This window comes from Clarias gariepinus, chromosome 6, assembly GCF_024256425.1.
Source record: "Clarias gariepinus isolate MV-2021 ecotype Netherlands chromosome 6, CGAR_prim_01v2, whole genome shotgun sequence".
NCBI lineage: Eukaryota > Metazoa > Chordata > Actinopteri > Siluriformes > Clariidae > Clarias > Clarias gariepinus.
In genome coordinates this window covers 21,404,874-21,427,515 of record NC_071105.1, presented here as the reverse complement: position 1 = coordinate 21,427,515, position 22,642 = coordinate 21,404,874, and the positions used below count along the sequence as shown (strand labels likewise).

The 22,642-nt window shown below is 40.0% G+C and overlaps 1 protein-coding gene across 1 annotated transcript in view; it reads left to right on the top strand.

Moving 5' to 3' along the window:
• cfap20dc (CFAP20 domain containing) overlaps positions 1–22,642 on the top strand; it is a 35,007-nt gene that overhangs the window by 8,935 nt on the left and 3,430 nt on the right. The window contains exons 9-15 of the mRNA XM_053499328.1: positions 190–303; positions 560–610; positions 2,719–3,035; positions 15,853–16,209; positions 17,001–17,168; positions 20,943–21,014; positions 21,543–21,604. Of these exons, the coding sequence (XP_053355303.1) occupies positions 190–303; positions 560–610; positions 2,719–3,035; positions 15,853–16,209; positions 17,001–17,168; positions 20,943–21,014; positions 21,543–21,604 (1,141 nt within the window). The remainder of the gene's footprint in view (positions 1–189; positions 304–559; positions 611–2,718; positions 3,036–15,852; positions 16,210–17,000; positions 17,169–20,942; positions 21,015–21,542; positions 21,605–22,642) is intronic.

Sequence of the window (22,642 nt, the reverse complement as noted above, 5' to 3'; positions counted from 1 at the left end):
AATGAACTCCCACATAGTTATATTTACTCTTAGATAAAAACTTTCATAGGAGTTATGGCTTACTTGGTGTGCAGCTGCAGATCTTTGTGCAAAATAGCAGGTTGTCACAATCATTTCATTGTAATTGTGGTCTAAAAAATATGGAAAGGAAAAATTTATCTAGCATAATTACTGTATTTATGATCATAGGTAGAAGTGGAAGACTAAAGATACAATCACCAACTGAGCAGGCATCGTCTGAAAATATAGGGCGTGGGAGGTCAAAGCAGATTCCTGGTGCTGGGAAAGAGAAAGTGATTACATGTAAGGCTATAAGTCTTCTTCTTATAAGTTTGCTATTAGAATGCTATGTGAAGTCTGTTTATATTACATTTGTGGTGATAAGCCACCTTTTTCAGTCAACACATATGATATGTGTTTATGTTTTAGGTTATAATTTACATGTAAAGAGAAATCTAATTAACATAGTATTTAAATGTTCTAATTAACATAGTATTTAAATGTTCAACAATATACAGTAGATTTAGTATAAACAGTTTAATGTAACTGTGGTTTTAAGGTAACCCTGGAGAAATAGACAGAGATCAGCCAACAGATCACCGCATAGCAGGTGAGCGACTAATAATATTCCATTATTATATGGTCAGTGCAGTGATCATTAATTTCATTAATCAATATCATAAACTATAAAGTTTTGACATCATGCAAAATTTAATTTCCATTCATTTGATTTTGTCTTCTTTTTTGTTGTCTTTACCACTCAATTGTCAATGTATATTAAAGATCAGCAATGAGGGACAACCTCCAGCCTCCCTCAGAAGATAGAAAACGAAGAGAAAGTTCATTAGTGATAAAAGGACATTAAATATACTGTGTGGGTTAGAAAGAAGTCTCGAGGGTTCAGGCCAGCATGAACTGTAGGCAATTAGAAAAGGTGATTAAGTCTTTTTAAAAGCGTGATGTGAATTTAAATCTGCAAAGCCCTTTTGAGGAGTTGGAGTCACTGCTACACTTGAAAAGCACTTTTGCAAGTGTTTGTGGTTTAATTAGGTGACTACTGAAAAGGTGAGGTTGAGTAGTGCCTGATAGATCATTTTGAGCATTCTCATTATGAAATGAGCTTTCATACTGTGTAAAGAATTACTGTATTTCTTTACATAATTTGGTTTTATGAAAGTTAATATCATAATGGTGTATGACCTTCATTCAGTTGCCACTGTGTAAGTATCTGTCAATTACAAGCCCTGGCTAACAGTGGACAGGGTTTCTAAGTACAATTATTTTAATGAAAGAAGACTTATTAATTTGAGGATGTGATCAAGAAAAAAAAAACTTTATAAAGATATCATTTGACTCTCCAATAGAAGGTTGCAAACTGACCCACAGTAACAGACTAGCTCATAAAAAAACACCATTTGCTAATTGGTGGAAACCGAACACCAGTTAAACACCTCAAGGGGATGATATCCATCCCATTCCAAAGCATAACAGTTGATGCCAAACCAATTAAAGCTTTTTTGCTGAGTATAAACAAGTGGCGATAATGCAAATGCTGCCCTCTGTTTACAATACCTAGGTGAATATTTCTTTCGAAGGCTATATGGTACTATAATCAAAAACAGAAACATGACATTTACATTTTACAAAAGTCATGTTTGAAAATAAGGTTCATGTATGCCACAGCCTTCACTCAAGGTAGAATTACCATCATAGTTCTTCTACACTCCCACGATTGTACTTAAGTGCTGTGCATTTGCTTGAAATAGATCACATATGCGCTCGCTATATTCATCACCTTGGTCTCTGTGGTGTCTTTGGCGTGCCTCTTTTTGGGTGTCTTTTCTCTTTAATGCAAGGGCATACAGACCCCACAGGCTTTGATATAGCTGGATTTGAATTATGATCTTGCGAAAGCAGTGCTCCCCATCTACTAATGATGCTGTTTGTGTGCCAGCGGGAAAACCACAAAGCTCCCCTACCCCATCACACATACTCACACACTAGTAGCTAATGATGTTTTTTTTTCATACTTTCCTCTCCCTGTCTTCTCTAAGGACTGAAAAATAAAACTAATAATAAATTTGCATTGTTTCGATGCTTCACTTGCATTTAGGCATATTTTAAGAGTTCATTAAAGCATAATGTTGCAATTACCAAATGTTGCGTGAAAAAAGCACTGGATATGTCCTATAAATTCACCCGCAGCTTCTGGCAAGCATCACAGCATTCATCGCAGTCTGCTTTATCGTGATTATCCATTTATTTGCATATGCTCATTAAAATGAACTCAGGAAAGGAATATGAGCTTCTGTAAGAAAAATGAATGCTGAAACATTATGTGTAGTAATTAGATCTCTATTATTGATCTGCTTTGTGCCATTAAGTCAATGTGAGTTTCCTGAAGGAGAAACAAGCAGTTAATGTTCTCTGACTGAACACTGCAGCGTATTTTTCATTAAATCAAATTTGTGACAGAAATCACTGGTTTTTTTTCTTCTACTTAAAGTACTTCAAGAAAGAGCATGCATAAACTTAAATGCTTGTCAAATTTAATATGTACTTTTTCACAAGGGATCTACAGTACTTTTTAAATGCGCAAAATACAACTGGTCTAACCATGCAGACCATTTATTATTTACAGTCAATTATAGTAATGCACACTTATACACACATGCAGCTAAGGCCTATACAAAACTTTACATGTTTTTTGTTCCACAGATCAGACATGTAGTTCCTATTCTCCTGAGCCAGTTCCCAGTCCTTCAGTATGCCAGTCTCCATTTGATTCACTCGATGGTTTGCAAATTCTTGAGAAGAGAAATAATGCTGCCAGAAAAACTTCAACTCCACTTAGTATGGATAAAGCTGAAGAAGATTATGAAGAGGAGGTTTTTACCTTCTTTTCTTGTCCCCACTTTGCCGAAACGGGTGAATCTTCCCCCCAGGTTTTTGATGATTTATCTTTTGATGAAGGAGAAGGAGGGCGAAAAGAGGCATGTTTGGAGGATGATTTCATTGGGTGTGAGAGTGAAGAGGTATACACACACAGACACACACACAAGCACACATACACCATCAGCGAAGAAGTACTGGAATCACTAAAATTAGTAATTAGACTAATTAAATAATTAAATATACAATATATTTAATAGAAATTATGAGAGTACAGTCAGCTATCACCCAGGTTCATTATATGTGCTAACATTTTTTAAAGCAAATAATACCTTTTAAATGTGTAATTTTGGCGGCACGATGGTGTAGTGGTGTACCCTGCCTCGTGCCCTAAGTCTCCTGGGATAAGCTCCAGGTCCCCGCAACCCTGAATACAGGATAAACCGGTATAGAAGATGAGTGAGTAAGTGAGTGTAATTTATTAAGGCACACCCTACCTATAACAAAGCTAGGTTTCATTGTCTAACAAACACATAAAAGCACACAGAGTGCTTGAACAAACTTAGAGGCACAGTTCAGTGTGTTGACAGCAATTAACACATTTATGTCTGCATCTTGGGCCCAATTATCCAATTTCAGAACCCTCTATGTGTTACTAAAGTAATTTGTATTTTTACTCTACTGGGATATCACAGAAAAAGGCCAATAATGCCCAGAACAAACAGAATTATTAAACAGTGATAATGAATTTGTAAAGCTGAATAAAGTCTTGGTCCCATCTTGCAGGGATCCCCTAGGTATATATCACATCTTTACACACACGCACACGCACACACACAGACACACATCCACAAAAAAACAACCCTGAAAGATGCAAATTGTAATTGTGATTCAAAGGTGTAGGGGTATGCCAGGTTCAGCAATAAAATTTAGAAAAACAAACAACCATGTCAGTGCAAATTATTATTTTCCATCCAGCTAATAATTTACAAATCTACAAATTTTATTTTAAATAATTAATTTTAAAAAATGACACAATACAAATTTGATTAAATTTGAGTTATGTTTAACGATGTAATCCAAGTTTTTATTGTTATAAAACTATTTCTTTACTAGTATTTCTTCTTGTGCTCTTGCAGGTAATATTAGAAAAAAAAGGAGCTGTCATGAAGATATTCCTTTTTTAACTTACAACTACAGCTGTACTTCCATCGTTAACAAGTTAAAGACAGTAATCTAAATAAATGTGTGCTCTAAGAAAACATAACCATCGTATATCAGTTAATCTATTTATTTGGACCATTTACCGTAAGATTTCATGCCTAATCTGTAACTATTGAAAGATAAAATAGTTGAACAAGCATATTATAAAGTGGCCAAGAAATGCAAAACAAAATAACAAAACTGAAAACAAAAAAACAAATTTAAAAACAAAATAACAAAATTTAAAATCAAAATAAATTCAAAAACAATTCAGTTAAGCCAAAAAGGTAAGTTAAGAAATTCTAATTGCTAATTAAAAGAGACATCTGTCACTCAAGACATTACAGTACATTGAGGTACCTGCATTTAAATGTCTGTGAAGCTGAAGTACTTCCTACACATTTTAAGTGACAGATGTCTCTTCCAATCAGTCATAAGAACTTCATTCGCAAACTATATCTACCTTTTTTTCCGGTTAGACTAAATTGTCACTGTGTTTCCTCATTTGGTGTTTTGTTTCTGAATGTTTTTTGAATTGTGTTGTTTTGTATTTTGTTTTCGGTTTTGTTATTTAGTTTTTTGTTTTTTTTCCCTTGTATTTGTTTTTTTTGTTATTTTGTTTTTTGTTTTTGTTATTTTTGTACTACTTTTGACCGAATAGAATTGAAAATCCAACAGCACGGAGGGTGAATGTTTTAAATAGCATGTAGCGGCCACCCCTGTTTATTTAATTGTCATGCACTAACCTGAGTAGACCAGAAGACGTAGCTTTAGCGGTAAGCCCTTTGTAGCGTGGATGGTGAACCCAAACGCGGAAGCAAGCGAGTAGGCAGGATAACCACACGATTTAGTCTAAGGACTCTCACAGAAGGGGAGCAAGAGAAAAACACTAATTTAACCTGCGTCCTATTAACACACACTCAAAAACAGAAAGTAAACCCAAGAAAGTGAGTACTCACGAATCCAGAACCGGGCAGTGAACTGGGGCCCCCTGTCCGAGACAATGTCTTTCGAGAACCCATGTGCTCCCTCATGTTGTCTGGAGAGGACGTCGGCCTTGGTGTTTTTGGACCCCGGGCGGTAAGAAAGATGGAAGTTATAATGTTCAAAAAACAGAGCCCACCGCGCCTGCCTCAGGTTGAGCTGTTTGTTGTTTTGAATGTTGATCAGATTTTGGTGGTCGGTCCAGACGATAAAAGGCTCGCTGGCGCCCTGGAGCCAGTGTCCCCATTCCTCCATTTCCACTCTATGGACAACAGCACGCGGTCCCCTACTCCGTATCGCTGTTGAGTGGGATAAAATGTTTTGGAGAAAAAGCCACAGGGGTGTAGCTTCTGGTCTGGAACTCTCTGGAAGAGAACAGCTCCGGCGCCCATATCCAAAGCGTCCACCTCCACAACGAATGGTTTGTTGATGTCTGGGTGGATAAGGATAACTGAATTGTAGTCCCGGATGAAGCGATGATAGAAATTCACAAACCCGAGAAAACGTTAAAGCTGCTTGAGGGTCTTGGGTAGGGGCCAATGACGCACAGCTTCCAGTTTCCGCGGGTCCATGGCCACACCCTGGGGTGAGATGACAAAGCCCAGGAACGTGGTGGAGCGCTCGTGAAAAGCGCACTTCTCCAACTTATGTCGTCCAGGTAGGCAAATGCCCACCGCCCCAGCATGTCTCGAAGAACGTCATTGATGAAGCTTTGAAATGCGGCGGGGGCATTGCAGAGTCCGAATGGAATGACAAGACTTTCATAATGTCCAGTGGGTGTGATAAAGGCCGTCTTTCACTCATCGCCCTCTCTTATACGCACCAAGTTGTAGGCGCTCCGAAGGTCCAACTTCGTGAAAATGGTGGCATCAGAGAGGGCGTCCAGGGCAGAGTTGGTAAGAGGTAGTGGGTGTTGGTTTTTGATGGTATTGTTGTTTAGCCCCCGATAATCAACACATGGACGAAGTTCACCCCCCTTTTTCTTTACAAAGAAGAACCCTGCGGCGGCGGGCGAGGAAGAGTGCCTGATGGTACCTTGGCGGGGGGCGTTCGAAACTTACTCCTCCATCGCCCGTGTCTCGGTGGGTGCGAGGGAGTAGAGGCCGCGGGGGGGAACCCGAGCCTGGCTGCAGGTCAATCGCTAGGTCGTAGGGGCGATGAGGCGGGAGATGGGTGGCGCGTCTCTTACAGAACACCTCAGCCAGGTCTTGGTAGGCAGGAGAGTCAGTGAAGTTGCCTGCGGCACCGGAATCGATGAACGCAGTACTTGTGACCCGTTTGTGGCAGAGAGGTGGAGGTGGCCCGGCGAGCTGCTCCCTTCGCTCACTGGCTTGGGCGTTTCCCTGGCGACGTGGACAGATGGCTCTATGGTGCTCGGCTGTCCCACAATAAGCACAGAGCCCCTCTCTGAAGCGCCGTTCTTATTCTGCAGCGGTCAGGGAGGCACATCCTAATTGCATGGGTTCCCCGGCTCTGGTGTTATTCACGGCAGGAGGTGGAGAATCGACATAGCCAATGGGAGTGGTGGTGAAGATGGTAGGGGGGTCGTGGCGTGGTGTCGGGGAAGGTGGAAGCAGGCGGAGCTCGTCCTTTATCCGCGAAGCCAGTCCCTCGTGATAGGATGTCCAGAGCGTGGCGTCCCCCCAGGATGTCTGCACGGCGAGGGTACGAAACTGTGCTGTGTATCGGCTCACGGACAAACCTCCCTGCCGCAGGTGATAAAGCTTGGTGTCGGCCTCCACCTCGCCTGCAGGGTGTTCAAAAGTGAGCTTGAGTTGGCGGGTGAATTCATTATATGAATGGGCGGTGTCTGTATCTGAGCAAAGAACTGCCGTGGCCCACTCAGCTGCCTGCCCTGATAGCAACGAAACGAGAATAGCAATGCGTAGCCGATTGGTGGAGTATTTGGTGGAACTAAATTCAAACACCAGATCGAGCGCTGTTAGAAACACTACTATTAACACACACTCAAAAACAGAAAGTAAACCCAAGAAAGTGAGTACTCACGAATTGGCAGAGAAACGATCTGAACCGACATGGGCGAACCCAATGACTGAGTGATGTGCAGCGCCATCTTGTCTCCTTTTATGCTTTCTGTTTTGCAACCGTACTACTTCCGGGTCCTAGTGCCAGTTGCGGCGCGGGTGTGTGTGACATCAATATGCAATTGCAATATTTTTTATAGTAATTTTGACTTTAAAACTCAAATTGTTGATTTGTAGAACATTATTTCAAGAAGATTTTCTCAGCCCTACAAATCTGGTCTCAAAAGGCAGCCTATCCACATTTGTGAAATATTAAATAGCAAAATTATAAATAACTATTTGATGCAGTCCAAAAACATCTTAATGTTTTTTAAGTGGAACTGTTCTCAGCAGTCATATGTATCTTTAAGGAGGTAATGTGGGGCCATCCTCCACAGCAGTAAGTGATGAGAATTCAAACCGAAGGGAATTAAGTCCATTTTCACACTGAGAACAATTGTTTTGTTGCGGTCCCCAGCAGGATTGCTCTGCCGCCCTAGTCCCCTCGCAGGTTCACGTGCACATTATAGCATCATTTCAGTTCACGGGCACACTTGCATATTTTTAGAACTGGATACAGTATGTGACGGTAGATACATAGCTGGTTTGTCTTCTGTCCACGGAGAGTAAAGAAGTGGTGTTTGAGTCATGAACTGTGTGACATCTGTTAATGCTCCGTGTGGATTCTTTTATTTTTGTGACAAACACATGGCCCTCTCAACAACATTCATACTTCAACATCTATCGCATAGCTCAGAGGGTGAAATGGGCGGATACGGTTTGTATTTGATATAAGTTGTAGGTGCAGAGACCACAATGGGTCAGGTTCATTGAGATGTCTCTCACTGAGTGAATGCCTAAGATGGAGAATATGCCAGTTTATCAATAAACTTTATGCCATTGGAAGGCTGTTTTATTGCTATGAGGATTCGTATTGGCAAGCTCTGTCCCCTGCTGTAGGCCTTATTATACAAGATGCACTCGTATACAACAAACGGCCTGCACTTGTTAATTGAAGCAGGCATTTTGGACCATGAACCAGAAGTTCACTCATGTATTGCGAAATGAGACCATTTAGTGCTTTATACAATAACAATAGTATTTTTTTAAAAGGTGCAAAACTTTACTGGGAGCCAATGCAGTGTGGGTAAGATAGGAATGGTTTGGAAATATCTTCTGATTCTTTTATGGCTACTGCATTTCAGACTAACTTTATGTTAGTCAAAATGTTTGTGAGTTTTTTGATGCACAAACTGGAATCTCCAGACAATAAGGACAATAATACTAGAGTAAGCATCATGTTAAGACATTATATTTCTTATACATTAATAATAGTTCGTTCATTATTTTTCAAGGAAGCAAATACTTTTTACAGGGCTAGGCACTTTTAGACTTTCTTTCCCCTTAATAAATTAAATCAGTATTTAAAAAACACATTTTGTATTATTTCTTTATATTTGTGTAATAATACAACTAGTTTGATAATCTAAATTATTAATCATTTAAGTTTGACAAACATTTTTTAAAAATTGAGCTAATTCTTTTTTATGGCATGGAACTGTGATAGGGATGGCCAGGTGCATGTGTGTCATTTGTTTAAGGAAGAGATAGAGGCAGAATGAAATATAGGAAGATGGCAAGCCAGTGGAGGCAGTAAGTTTAAGCTGTTGTTATGGCCTCCACATTCCCCACATCTATGGGATTTGGTGAAAAAACAAGTTTAAATTATGGAGGTAAAGCTTGCAACATATAGCACCTAAAGGATCTGCTGCTAATGTCTTGGTGCCAGACACTTCAGATTTTTTGGCAATACAAGTTAGTCCTACACAATATTCAGCAGTCTTAATATCATGGCTGTTCAGTGTATATTCTCCTCAGGTATTTTTATAAGGACACTACTCTCAGCTCCACAAAGGCTCAGGATTCAATTGTGTCAATACAGAAATAGTTGGCTTAATTTCTTTTGACACTGTATCCAGCTCTGTTGCTATCAGTTCAGAAATTTGTGAATAATACATCTTTTATTTTTTCGCTTGGTCGATTTCCTTTTCCATAGGGAAATCAGTGTTACCTCTAGCATACAAGTATAGAACTGTAACTTAGAAATTGCTACTTAATTTACAAAAATGGGAGTTAGATTTTTTTTTTGCCATTTAACTAAATCTCTTTTAACCATCCTCCTACATTTAAAAAGTTTATAAAATATAGGATAAAGTCACTAACAATTCTATTTGTACCACAATAGAATAAGTAACATTAGCCATTCTATAAAATGTTAGAAAATAAACTACAGTTTCTTTAAAATACTGTGAACATGTACTATATTGTTTCACTGACATATTGCATTTCTGCTGGTTTATGCAAGCTTGTTAGGAATAATATAAAACCAAACTGCACACCTCCAAGGTGAATTGGTTTAGTCTTGACACTTAGTTGACAGTGTTGAGAAGATGAATAATGTACTGATGCTCACCAGGTTCTGAAAATAAATAAGAAAAGGTCAAAGACACCAGTTACAAAAATAGGTTTCAAAAATAGCAAAAAGAACAGAAAAAGCATGTAATAGATGAAAGTATGGACTAACGTTTTATTTTTACGAGTATAATATTATGCCTGTAATTAAACAGGCTAGTTTAATGCTTACTGTCAGTCTGTTATCCTATGTCACCATGTTGCTATCCTACATAACACTGGACATAGTTTAATAATTGTCACGCATAATGTGTGAAGCCTTTAGCAAAACAATAACAATGATTTATAGTTGATTTTATTATAATAATTAAGTAAAATTCAAGTAGGATCCCTAAATATACTTTTTGTAGTAAGTACACTAATATTGTGTACTAGTAGTATACTTGTAAATGTACTATTTATAATGGTACATTTATAATGAAATTCACAAGATATTTTCAGTATTAACAATAAATACAATGACTCAAATCAACAAAAGTTAAAAACAAAAACAACATACTGTAGAAACCAAATACAGTGGAACCTTGGATTATGAGCATAATATGAAGTGGGCTCGTATTTCAAAACACTCGTGAATCAAAGCAAAATTTTCTATCAGAAATGATAGAAATTCAAATTATTCATTTCACAGCCTCAAAAAAATAAATACTTAAAAATAATTATTACATAATATATAAAGTAAAAATAAAACAAATTAACTTGCGCTTTACCTTTAAAAAAAGTAAAAATAAATTCCGACAGGTAAGTGTTTCTGTTTATGTGTGCAGGCGCTGTGTATGTCTTTGTGTGTGTGTGTGTGTATGTTTGTGTATGTGTGTGAAGCTAAAGTAAGAGGAGACTCTTAGTTTTAGCCCTTTCAGTCTCCCCCTTCTCATCTTACACAGTAAACCTTTCTCCTCTCTTATTTGAATTTCACACAAACACACACACACACACACACACACACACACACACACACAAACAGAAAGACTGTTTTGTCGGAAAAATTTGCAAGGAAAATCGCTAATGACACTCGTGTGAGCGCATACTAACGGAATAACTGCTGTAAAGTAAAACAAACAAACAAATGAACCTGTACTTTACCTTTGAAAAGAATCGCGACAGAGCAGTGTTTCTGTGTAGAGCAGAGTGTGTGTGTGTGTCTGTGTGTGTGTGAAGCAAAGAGGGGGTGTGGAGAAAGTGTAAAGGCAAGAGAGAGAGAGAGAGTGTGTGTGAAAAGGCACGGTTTCAAATTACACGTGTGCACACAGATAACGACAGGCTAAAACAGAGAGGGAGAAAACTTTTAACCTCTTTAATGAGGCTTTCTTTTGCTTTACAGTACATGCGCGCACACGTGTGTTATAAGAAACAATACACACACGTGGTCACAGTGTTATAGTAAACAGTACACGCTTGCACAGATGTTGATTATGCCAGTATGAGACACGCACTAAGACCCAGCAGGGGAGATGATTATCCACAATTCCGCAGCACAAAACAAGACAAGAAGCGCATGCGTGATACATGATACTTTGTACTTGTAAACCAAGACTTGTTCGTTTTTTAAGTCAAAATTTATAAAAAAAAATCTTTGCTTGCAAACCGCGTTACTTGCAATTCAAGGTTTCACTGTATAAATATGCAAAAAGCTTTACTCTCATTGTGTGTCCAATCTGGGTAACTAATATTTATAATCTGATCTATACATGCATTAAAAATTACTGCAAGTCAAGTTAATTCAAGTCAAGTAGGCTTTTATCATTTCAAGCATATACAGTTCGGTAGACAGTGAAACAAAACAACATTCCTCCCGGACCAAGGTGTTACATACTCTTTTTTGTCTTTCGACTGTTCCCTTTCAGGGGTCGCCACAGCGAATCATTTGCCTCCATCTAACCCTATCCTCTGCATCCTCTTCTCTCACACAAACTAACTTCATGTCCTCTCTCACTGCATCCATAAATCTCCTCTTTGGTCTTCCTCTAGACCTCCTGCCTGGCAGTTCCAACCTCAGCATCCTTCTACCGATATATTCACAATCTCTCCTCTGAACATGCCCAAACCACCTCAGTCTGGCCTCTCTGACTTTATCTCCAAAACATCTAACGTGGGTTGCCCCTCTGATAAACTCATTCTCGATCCTATCCATCCTTGTCACTCCCAAAGAGAACCTTAACATCTTCAGCTCTGCTACCTCCAACTCTGCCGCCTGTCTTTTCTTCAGCACCACTGTCTCTAAGCCGTAGAGCATTGCTGGTATCACCACTGTCCTGTACACCTTTCCTTTCATTCTCGCTGATACTCTTTTATCGAACAACACACCTGACAGTTTTCTCCACCCATTCCAACCTGCCTGTACCCGCCTCTTCACCTCCTTTGAACACTCTCTGTTGCTCTGGACCTTTGACCCTAAGTACTTAAAATCCTGCACCTTCTTTACCTCTGCTACCTGTAGCCTCACTGATCCTCCTGGGTCCCTCTCATTTACACACATGTATTCCGTCTTGCTGCGGCTAACCTTCATTCCTCTGCTTTCCAGAACATACCTCCACCTCTCCAAATTTTCCTCCACCTGTTCCCTGCTCTCGCTACAGAGCACAATGTCATCTGCAAACATCATAGAGACTCCTGTCTTGGGGACTCCTGTCTTACCTTATCTGTCATCCTGTCCATCACCAGAGCAAACAAAAAGGGGCTTAGAGTCGATCCTTGATGCAGACTCTCCTCCACCTTGAACTCTTCTGTCACACCTACATCTTACCACTGTCTTACAGCTCTCATACATATCCTGCACCACTCTAACATACTTATCTACCACTCCAGACCTTCATACAATACCACAGCTCCTCTCTTGGCACCCTGTCATATGCTTTCTCTAAATCTAAAAAGACACAAAGCAACTCCCTGTTACCTTCTCTGTACTTTTCCGCCAGCATCCTCAAAGCAAATACTGCATCTGATGTACTCTTTCTAGGCATAAAACCATATTGCTGCTCACAAATGCTCACCTCTGCCCTTAACCTAGCTTCCACGACTCTTTCCCACAGCTTCATTGTCTGGCTCATTAGCTTTATACCTCTATAATTGCCACAGCTTTGCACATCTCCCTTGTCCTTAAAAATTGGCACCAATACACTTCTCCTCCATTCCTCTGGAATCCTCTCACTCTCCAAGATCTTGTTAAACAAACTTGTCAGAAACTCTACTGCCACCTCTCCTAAGCACTTCCATACCTCCACAGGTATGTCATCAGGACCACCTCTCCACTCTTCATCCTCTTCAACGCCCTTCTCACCTCACTTCTATTAATTTTGTTACTTCCTGTTCCACAACAGTTACCTCTTCTACTCTTTGTTCTCTTTCGTTTTCCTCATTCATCATCTCCTTAAAGTACTCCTTCCATCTTCCCATCACCCTCCTGGCATCTGTCAGTACATTTCCATCTCTATCTTTAATCACTCTAACCTGTTGCACATCCTTCCCATCTCTATCTCTCTGCCTTGCCAAACTGTACAGATCCACCTCTTCCTCCTTACTGTCTAGCCTAGCATACAAGTCCTCATATGCTCTTTGTTTGGCCTTTGCCACCTCTACCTTCACCTTACTCTGCATCTCCCTGTACTCCTGTCTACTCTCTTCAGTCCTCTCAGTGTCCCACTTCTTCTTAGCTAGCCTCTTTCCCTGTATACACTCCTGGACTTCCTCATTCTACCACCAAGTCTCCTTGTCCACTTTCCCCTTACCTGAAGATACACCAAGTACCCTCCTACCTGTCTCCCTGATCACATTGGCTGTAGTTGTCCAGTCAACTGAAAGCACCTCCTGACCACCCATAGCCTGTCTCAACTCCTCCCTGAAGACTACACAACATTCTTCCTTTCTCAGCTTCCACCACTTTGTCCTCTGCTATGCCTTGTCCTCTTCACCTTTCTCACCACCAGGGTTATTTTACACACCACCATTCTGGGTTGTCTGGCTACACTCTCCCCTACCAACACTTTGCAGTCACTGATCTCTTTCAGATTACAACATTGACACAAGATGTAGTCGACCTGAGTGCTTCTGCCTTCACTCTTATATGTCACCCTATGTTCCTGCCTCTTCTGGAAGTAAGTATTTACTACTGCCATTTCCATCCTCTTTGCAAAGTCCACCCCCATCTGTCCTTCTACATTCCTGTCCTGAAGACCCCCCTCCCCCGTGGTTGCATTACCAAGGTGTTACATACAGACAACATAAATTAACAAAAACTAACTAACTAACTAACTAACTAAGACATCTAATTAGCTGATTTGCTAAGACAAAAGAAATTAGCAGCTTAAATTAACAAAACTATCTACTGTAAGTACTATACAAAAGACTGCACATAAAGTGCGCATGCAAATGTGCAAACAAGAGCAGCAACCTGACAACACTGCACAACAATGCAATACTCTGTGAGTTAAGAGTTAAGGGAATGCCAGTAAATTGTCTGTGAGACAACTTTCTTGTTAAAGTAGTAGTGAAAATAGGAGATTTCTTGTCCAAATAACAGCTAATAAATATTGTGCAAAAAACAATTGCAGGTTGGTGTTTGATGTTTGAAGACCAGGGTGTGCATGTTTGCCAGACCAGTCCTATTTTATTAAGGTGATGGATTTTTTTTTTATATTGTTCTTTTTGAATCATGAGAATGAGATGGGAGAACATAAAATGACCTCACAGGGGTCATTTAAGACTTTTGATTTCTTTTATTTAATGATTTTATTTTCTAACAATGAATTCATGAAGCCTCTTGTCTGGTGGCAGATTTTTAAGTAGACCACACTGGTCAACAATTCTTCTGCAGACTAGAATTTAGCATCTAGACACTTCATATTTGTTTTCTCTTGCTTTAATTCAGGTAAAACCTTTCAGTCAAATCTGCCCACTTCCATCAGAAGGATTCTGCTAGTTTTATAAGTTGTAGTCACTTGCTTTTGGATACTTTCTTACATAAATCTAAAAAACATTGTCACTTTTGACATCGCTTTTTTCCTGCCATTGTAAAACTTGAAAGAATAAGCAATATAAGAGGTTCATGGTATTCATTGCTTGACCCTGGGGACAGATTGCTTTCAAAAATGTTGAAGTTTAAACCAAGGTTCACTTGAAGCAGGCCCCTGACCACTGCTTTCAAGTGGAACAGCAATATGTTTCCTGGACATAGATTTGAAAACAGCTTTCAGTCTTACAGGACAAATAGCCTTGGGTCTGAAAAGAGGAATACACAACATAAAACCACAAATGGTGTACTGAGCGATGTACAGTTTTAAATGTATTAAAATGGACTTGAGGATTTTAACAAATACTGATGTATTACATGCTGTATATATTTTTGTAAAATATATTGTACTCTAAGAACCTTGGAGAAAGAAAAAAAGATCATCCATTTTTTATTTATTGATAGAATGTATTATAGAGTAGACGTTTCAAACATAGAACTCGAGTTACATGGATCGTTTTTAATGAACATAAGCAAGCTTTAGTATTCTGGTTATTTATTATAGCCATAGAGCATTTTACTATCCAAAATTGTCTATTTTGTTACATTTGTGAACTTACAACCCACCCTGGTCAAAGTTTTATTATTATTATTATTATTATTATTATTATTATTGAGTTCTTATAGTTATTACTACCTGGATGTGTTGACTACTTGGATGTAATTTAATGGGTTTAATCTAACCTTACTTACTGGAAAACAAGTTGTTCTATAAATAATGTTGGATGATAGTAATTTTAGGAAAAAAGTTCTCTGGCTCCAATAACTATGAAAAAAAAAATTTGTACACATTTAAATAATTATTCAAATTTCATGAAATGTGTTTTATAGTTAAAGGGCCCCATGGCTGCAAAAGGGTTTGAGAACATATACTCTTAACCATGTTTTATAATGCACACAATGGCCATGTTATGTAATAACGTTTTTGTCAGTTAAAGAGTTATTTGAACATCTTAGTCAGTTACCACCATACAATGTTATGCGACTGAAAAACAATTCATGTATCAACATTTAAATTGAGGGTAGAATTTCTACTCCAATAAAATATGTAAGTTGTAAAGTGGTAAATAATGTTATCTCTTTGTTATTCTCGTCAAATAGAATTATTAACATTTCAAACTTGTATTAAAATAGGTATAGAATCAATATGTAAAAGCTACACATGGCCAAAATATTTTTGACTGTGATCTAGCATCCTATCACCCATAGAGGCTCATGAAGTTGGCATGGTTTCTTGTTTCAGAATGCTCTCTCTCACTCTCTTTGTCTCAGGATCAGAACTTTTTTGGATTTCACTCTAAAAGATTTGTGGCACACACCAGTCCTGCCTCTTCTACGCTGGCTTCTGTTTCCATTCCCAGATCTGCCTCTTCACCCAGGCCTTGCCCTGAGCCAGCTAAAGCCTTTACAGTTACACATACATCCACCCTGTCTTCCTCAGAGAGGTCCCGAAGGACTGAGATAGTGTGTGTGGCACCAACCCGCTGTCTCTCACCTAGCACTGCCAAACGGCGGGGCAGACAGGAACACACTGGACCCGAGCGAAACAGCCCTGATGGAGATATGAGGATATCCATTAATAGAACATCTGTTCGAGAAATTCCCCCTGAGGATGTGAAGCTCCACAAGGTAAGTATGTTTCCCAAAAAAAGCTTATTCATTCCAGATTTTGCCTTACCCTAGCTTAATTGATTCTATCCTTATTTTATCTCTGGCTGTCTCCTATCTCCTGATATGTATAATTTTAGATTCCCAATAAAAAATCTTCAGCAGCAAGGCATAGTTGGAATCCACAGTCTGCTAGTAAAAAGAACTCACTATAATGACAATTTACATCACAGTTTACATCACAAAAACAAACAAGTGACAGGGACATGTAAACCGTTAACCTGTTGTGCAAAACATATTGTTAAATATAATTGTACACCTAAACTGACTTTAGTGTGAACACATATTATTAAGGCTCTTAACTGTTATTAGACATACATTAGCTGGAGCCTATGCTTCAGATTAAAGGGCTGTTTGTTTATGAAGAGCTTTTATTTTCCCTATAATGAATCTTGGTATTTGCATTTTAAAATGACATAAACCGCTGCTACAAATGCAGGTTTTTTCAATACAGGATATTTTATGTTTGACCTTCTCATGCCACCCTCTATGTTCGCCAATCTTCGACACCACTTTGGGAATAAAGTAATATTCCATATGCAATCACTAGCATCAGCTCTTTGTCTTTTTGAGCAGATATCGAGACAGTGAGGGTAAGCACTTCTGCAGATGCCTTTGCTCTAATGAAGTGCCAATTAGGCTTCAGTGTCTGATGGATTGGTTTCTAATTAGCTATAGACTGTAACACATGACTGCCTACTCGCTTTGTGGAGTGGCACTAGGAGAATAATGAAGCTGCTTGGCATCTACAGGTGAGGGAGAGCATGAGGAGAATGCCCGTGGGCTCTAGCACATGTGATTTATCTAAGAGGGCAGAGCAGGAGGAGGATGAAGAAGAGCTACGGATGTTAGCTAGCCTAAAAAGACAGCAAGAAGAAGAGGAGGTTGAGATCGGTAACTCAGGTCTCAGCGCTTCACAGGTACAGTAGGAGAGGTCTCTCTCACACATGCATACATGTTTTACACTATAATACTGTACAGTGGGGTAAAAAAGTATTTTGTCAGCCACCATCATAGGTATACCTCAACTACTGTATGAGACACAAAATAAAAAATTAATAAAAATCACATTGTAGGATTTTAAAAAATTTTTTTTGCAAATTATTGTGGAAAATAAGTATTTGGTCAATAACAAAATTTCATCTCAATACTTTGTTATATACCCTTTGTTGGCAATGACAGAGGTCAAACATTTTCTGTAAGTCTTCACAAGGTTTTCACACACTGTCGCTATTATTTTGGCCCATTCCTGTTGATGTTTTGGGGCTGTCGCTTGGCAACACAGACTTCAACTCTCTCCAAAGAGAGATTTTCTATGGGGTTGAGATCTGGAGACTGGCTAGGGCACTCCAGGACCTTACGAAGCCATTCCTTCATTGCCTGGCCGGTGTGTCTGGGATCATTGTCACGCTGAAAGACCCAGCCACATTTCATCTTCAATGCCCTTGCTGATGGAAGGAGGTTTCCACTTAAAATCTCACAATACATGGCCCCATTCATTCTTTCCTTTACACGAATCAGTCGACCTGGTCCCTTTGCAGGAAAACAGCCCCAAAGTATGATGTTTCCACCCCCATGCTTCACATTAGGTATGGTGTTCTTTGGATGCAACTCAGCATTCTTTCTCCTCCAAACATGAAGTTCTATTTTGGTTTCATCTAACCATATGACATTCTCCCAAATTCTCATACAAATGCTCTCTAGCAAATTTCAGACGGGCTTGGACATGTACTGGCTTAAGCAGGGGACACTTCTGGCACTGCAGGATTTGAGTCCCTGGCGGCGCAGTGTGTTACTGATGGTAGCCTTTGTTACTTTGGTTCCAGCTCTCTGCAGGTCATTTACTAGGTCCCCCAGTGTGGTTCTGGGATTTTTGCTCACAGTTCTTGTGATCTTTTCGACCTCATGGGGTGAGATCTTGCAAGGAGCCCAGGATCGAGGAGATTATCAGTGGTCTTGTATGTCTTCCATTTTATAAAAATTGCTCCCACAGCAATTGATTTCTTCATACCAAGCTGCTTACCTATTGCAGATTCAGACTTCTTAGCCTGGTGCAGGTCTACAATTTTGTTTCTGGTGTCCTCTGACAGCTCTTTGGTCTTGGACATAGTGGAAGTTGGAGTGTGACTGTTTGCGGTTGTGTACAGGTGTCTTTTATAATGATAACAGATGCCATTATTTATTTAGGAAAAATAGGGAAGGCAAGGGTTAAAGAAGGGAGGATGAAAAGCAAGGGCAGTAAAGATTGTGGATGTGCAGGTTTGAGAGCAGTGCCTAGCTGGCATGCGGGCACACAGCTGATGATAGGTGGCGGTGGGCGGAGTGGCAGAACGGAGCACGCGGAGGCAGCTCTCCTGCACGCTCCCTCATGACGGCGCTTCTCTTGCTGTTGGCCGGCCTGGCCCCTCTCAGCTCTCCGTGGGCGTGGCCTAAGGCAGGAGCCCTTGCTGATGCCTGTCGGCTGGGCGGCTTTCCCGGCTGAGATGCGGGGCCTTAACGCAAACCTCCTCGCGGCCTTCTCCTCTTTGGCGACAGGGCTGCAAGCGTGGGCTCGGTGCAGGAGTGAAGGTGCTGTGGGAGCTCGCGCAGTTCTTTTCCTGCGCTGTCCTCAGCGGAATTCCAGTGTCCTTGTTTAAAGTCCCTGCGCGAGTGGCGCGTCACATCGCGCCACTCGCATGCCACTCTCTTACGCCTCACCACATCACGTACTTCCCGAAGCCTGGACTAAACTCCGCGCCTTGCTTATTATAAAAAAAGCATTATCCTATTAACATTAATTATCGCCAGCCGGCCCGTATAGGCGGCTCTGTCCCTTTGCATATCTGCAGGAGGGGTGCCACCTATCTAGGAAGCCTACAGAGTGAGTGAGGAGCGATAGTAGATTTGGGCACACGCCCATCACAGGTGCACGCCGTGACATTGATTTTCTGGATTTTTGTTTCTTATTTCGTCTCTCATAGCTGAGGTATAATTTTTGATAAAAATTACCGGTCTCTCTCATCTTTTTAAATGGGAGAACTTGCACAATTGGCGGCTGACTAAATACTTTTTTGCCCCACTGTATACAGTCCATCCAGAAAGTCTTCACAGCGCATCACCTGTTCCATGTTACAGCCCTATTCTAAAATGGATTAAATTCCCTTTTTTTTCCCCTCAGAATTCTACACACAACACCCCATAATGACAATGTGAAAAAGTTTGCAAATTTATAAAAAAAAAATAAATAAATAAAAAAATCACATGTACATAAGTATTCACAGCCTTTGCTCAATACTTTGTCGATGCACCTTTGGCAGCAATTACAGCCTCATGTACTTTTGAATATGATGCCATAAGCTTCTCACACCTATCCTTGGCTAGTTTTGCCCAGCCTTCTTTGCAGCACCTCTCAAGCTCTATCAGGTTGGATGGGAAGCGTCGGTGCACAGACATTTTAAGACATCTCTAGAGATGTTCAATCGGATTCAAGTCTGGGTTCTGGCTGGGCCACTCAAGGACATTCATAGAGCCACTTTGGAGCACTCTTTTCATCCAGGATGTCTCCTTACATTGCTGTACTCTTTGAGTACATTGAGTACTCTTTGGAGCACTCTTTGGAGCACTCTTTGGAGCACTCCTGGATGAAAAGAGTGCTCCAAAGAGTGCTCCAAAGAGTGCTCCAAAGTGGCTCAAGGACATTCATAGAGCCACTTTGGAGCACTCTTTTCATCCAGGATGTCTCCTTACATTGCTGCAGTCATTTTTTCCTTTATCCTGACTAGTCTCCCAGTTCCTGCCGCTGAAAAACATCCCCACAGCATGATGCTTCCACCACTTTACTGTAGAGATGGTATTGGCCTGGTGATGAGCAGTGCCTGGTTTCCTCCAAACGTGACGCCTGGCATTCACACCAAAGATTTCAATCTTTGTCTCATCAGACCAGAGAATTTTGTTTCTTATGGTCTAAGTCTTTCAGGTGGCTTTTGGAAAACTCCAGGTGGGCTGCCATGTGCCTTTTACTAAGGACTGGCTTCTGGCCACTCTACCATGGTTGTCCTTCTGGAAGGTTCTTTCTCCACAGAGGACCTCTGGAGCTGACAGAGAGGACAGAGTGACAATCGGGTTCAAGGCCTTCCCCCCCCCCTGCATCAGTTTAAATGCGGCCAGCTCTAGGAAGAGTCCTGGTGGTTTTGAACTTCTTCCACTTACAGATGATGAAGGCCACTGTGCTCTTTGGAACCTTCAAAGCATCAGAAATTTTTCTGTAACCTTTCCCAGATTTTTGTCTACAGACAATTCCTTCAACTTCATGCTTGGTTTGTGCACTGACATGAACTGTTAACTGACAGGTGTGTGCCTTTACAACTCATGTCCAATCTGTGAATACTATACTTATACTGTACATGTGCTTTCTTAATTTTTTTTTTTTTAATAGATTTGCAAAAATCTAAAGAAAAGTTTTTCATGTTGTCATTATGGGGTGTTGTGTGTAAAATTCGGAGGAAAAATTTTAATTTAATCTATTTTAGAATAAGGCTGTGATATAACATAATGTGGACGAAGTGATGCGCTGTGAATACTTTCCGGATGGACTGTATACGATGCTACTGTAATACTAGCTACTGTATTACATTGAATACTATATACAGAATATCCATAGAATTTGTGAATTCAAAAATACTACACAAATTTCTGAATATAATCCTTATTGTCAGGTCCAGCACTGCAATGTCAGCCTGAGTATGAGCAGTGATGACACTTCTACATGGACCCAGTGTATCCCTCTAGTGAGTTGCCATCTGCACATGCACACGGGCATGTCCTCTGGTGTAAGACATATCTTACTGCTCAGCCTCATTAGACTGACATGAATATGTGACCTACAGGGTGGTCGTTCAAGGCTCGGGCTCAGTTTTGTTAAGATGAGAAAATCTTCCTGAACTTATTATAGAAAAATCATACTTTATGGCTAGGTGAAGAAAAGTGTGAACTTTAAAATATGGGCATGAATTATGTATGGTTTGCCAACTTGCCATTATTGTACAGTAGGTAGCCTTAAGTTATACAGTGCACTATACAATGCACTTACCTGCTGAGCCATGTGTATTAGCTGTATTGGTGGATAATATAGATCTGTCCTTGCATGAGCACAGAAGCAGTACCACCATCATTAGACAGCAGGTATGACACAACACATGAATGTGTTGCTTTATCTTCTGCTCTTACTGATACACACCCACAGTATTATTGGAAAAAAAGAATGCTGTTATATACTGTGCAATCATAGACTAAATGTACATCTCTGTGATTGTCAGGCATCTGAACAGGGTCAGTATTACCAAAAAGAAATGAATCCACTTCTCCACTCTAATCCCAGGTATGTGTATGTTAAAAGCACTTTCATTGTCTTTATCTTGTTTAAATAACAAAGTACAGTGGTGTCAAAAGTATTCACATTTATTACTTCAGTAGAAGTATAGATACTTGGGTTTAAAAAGACTTCTTTAGAAGTTGAAGTATCAACTCAAGCTTTTTACTCAATGAAAAGTGTAAAAGTACTGGTTTCAAAACTATAAAAGTAAAAGTAACGTGGGGGAGGGGGGAATCATTAAGGATAATAGCTTAGGCTGTGCCACGGGCCTATATACTGCACTAACACCTCATAAAAAAAAGAAAAATGTGGTGTTTTTTTGTTGTATTTTTGACGACCATAGTGATTTGGGATACTCTATATGGCAAATGAAAAAGAATGCATTTTAGTACAATGCAGTCGTGGCCAAAAGTTTTGAGAATTACATAAATATTGGAAATTGGAAAAGTTGCTGCTTAAGTTTTTATAATAGCAATTTGCATATACTCCAGAATGTTATGAAGAGTGATCAAATGAATTGCATAGTCCTTCTTTGCCATGAAAATTAACTTAATCCCAAAAAAACCTTTCCACTGCATTTCATTGCTGTCATTAAAGGACCTGCTGAGATCATTTCAGTAATCGTCTTGTTAACTCAGGTGAGAATGTTGACAAGCACAAGGCTGGAGATCATGTCAGGCTGATTGGGTTAGAATGGCAGACTTGACATGTTAAAAGGAGGGTGATGCTTAAAATCATTGTTCTTCCATTGTTAACCATGGTGACCTGCAAAGAAACGCGTGCAGCCATTATTGCGTTGCACAAAAATTGCTTCACAGGCAAGGATATTGTGGCTACTAAGATTGCACCTAAATCAACAATTTATAGGATCAACTTCAAGGAAAGAGGTTCAATTCTTGTTGAGAAGGCGTCAGGGCGTCCAAGAAAGTCCAGCAAGCGGCAGGATTGTCTCCTAAAGAGGATTCAGCTGTGGGATCGAAGTGCCACCAGTGCAGGGCTCAGGAATGGCAGCAGGCAGGTGTGAGAGCATTTGCACGCACAGTG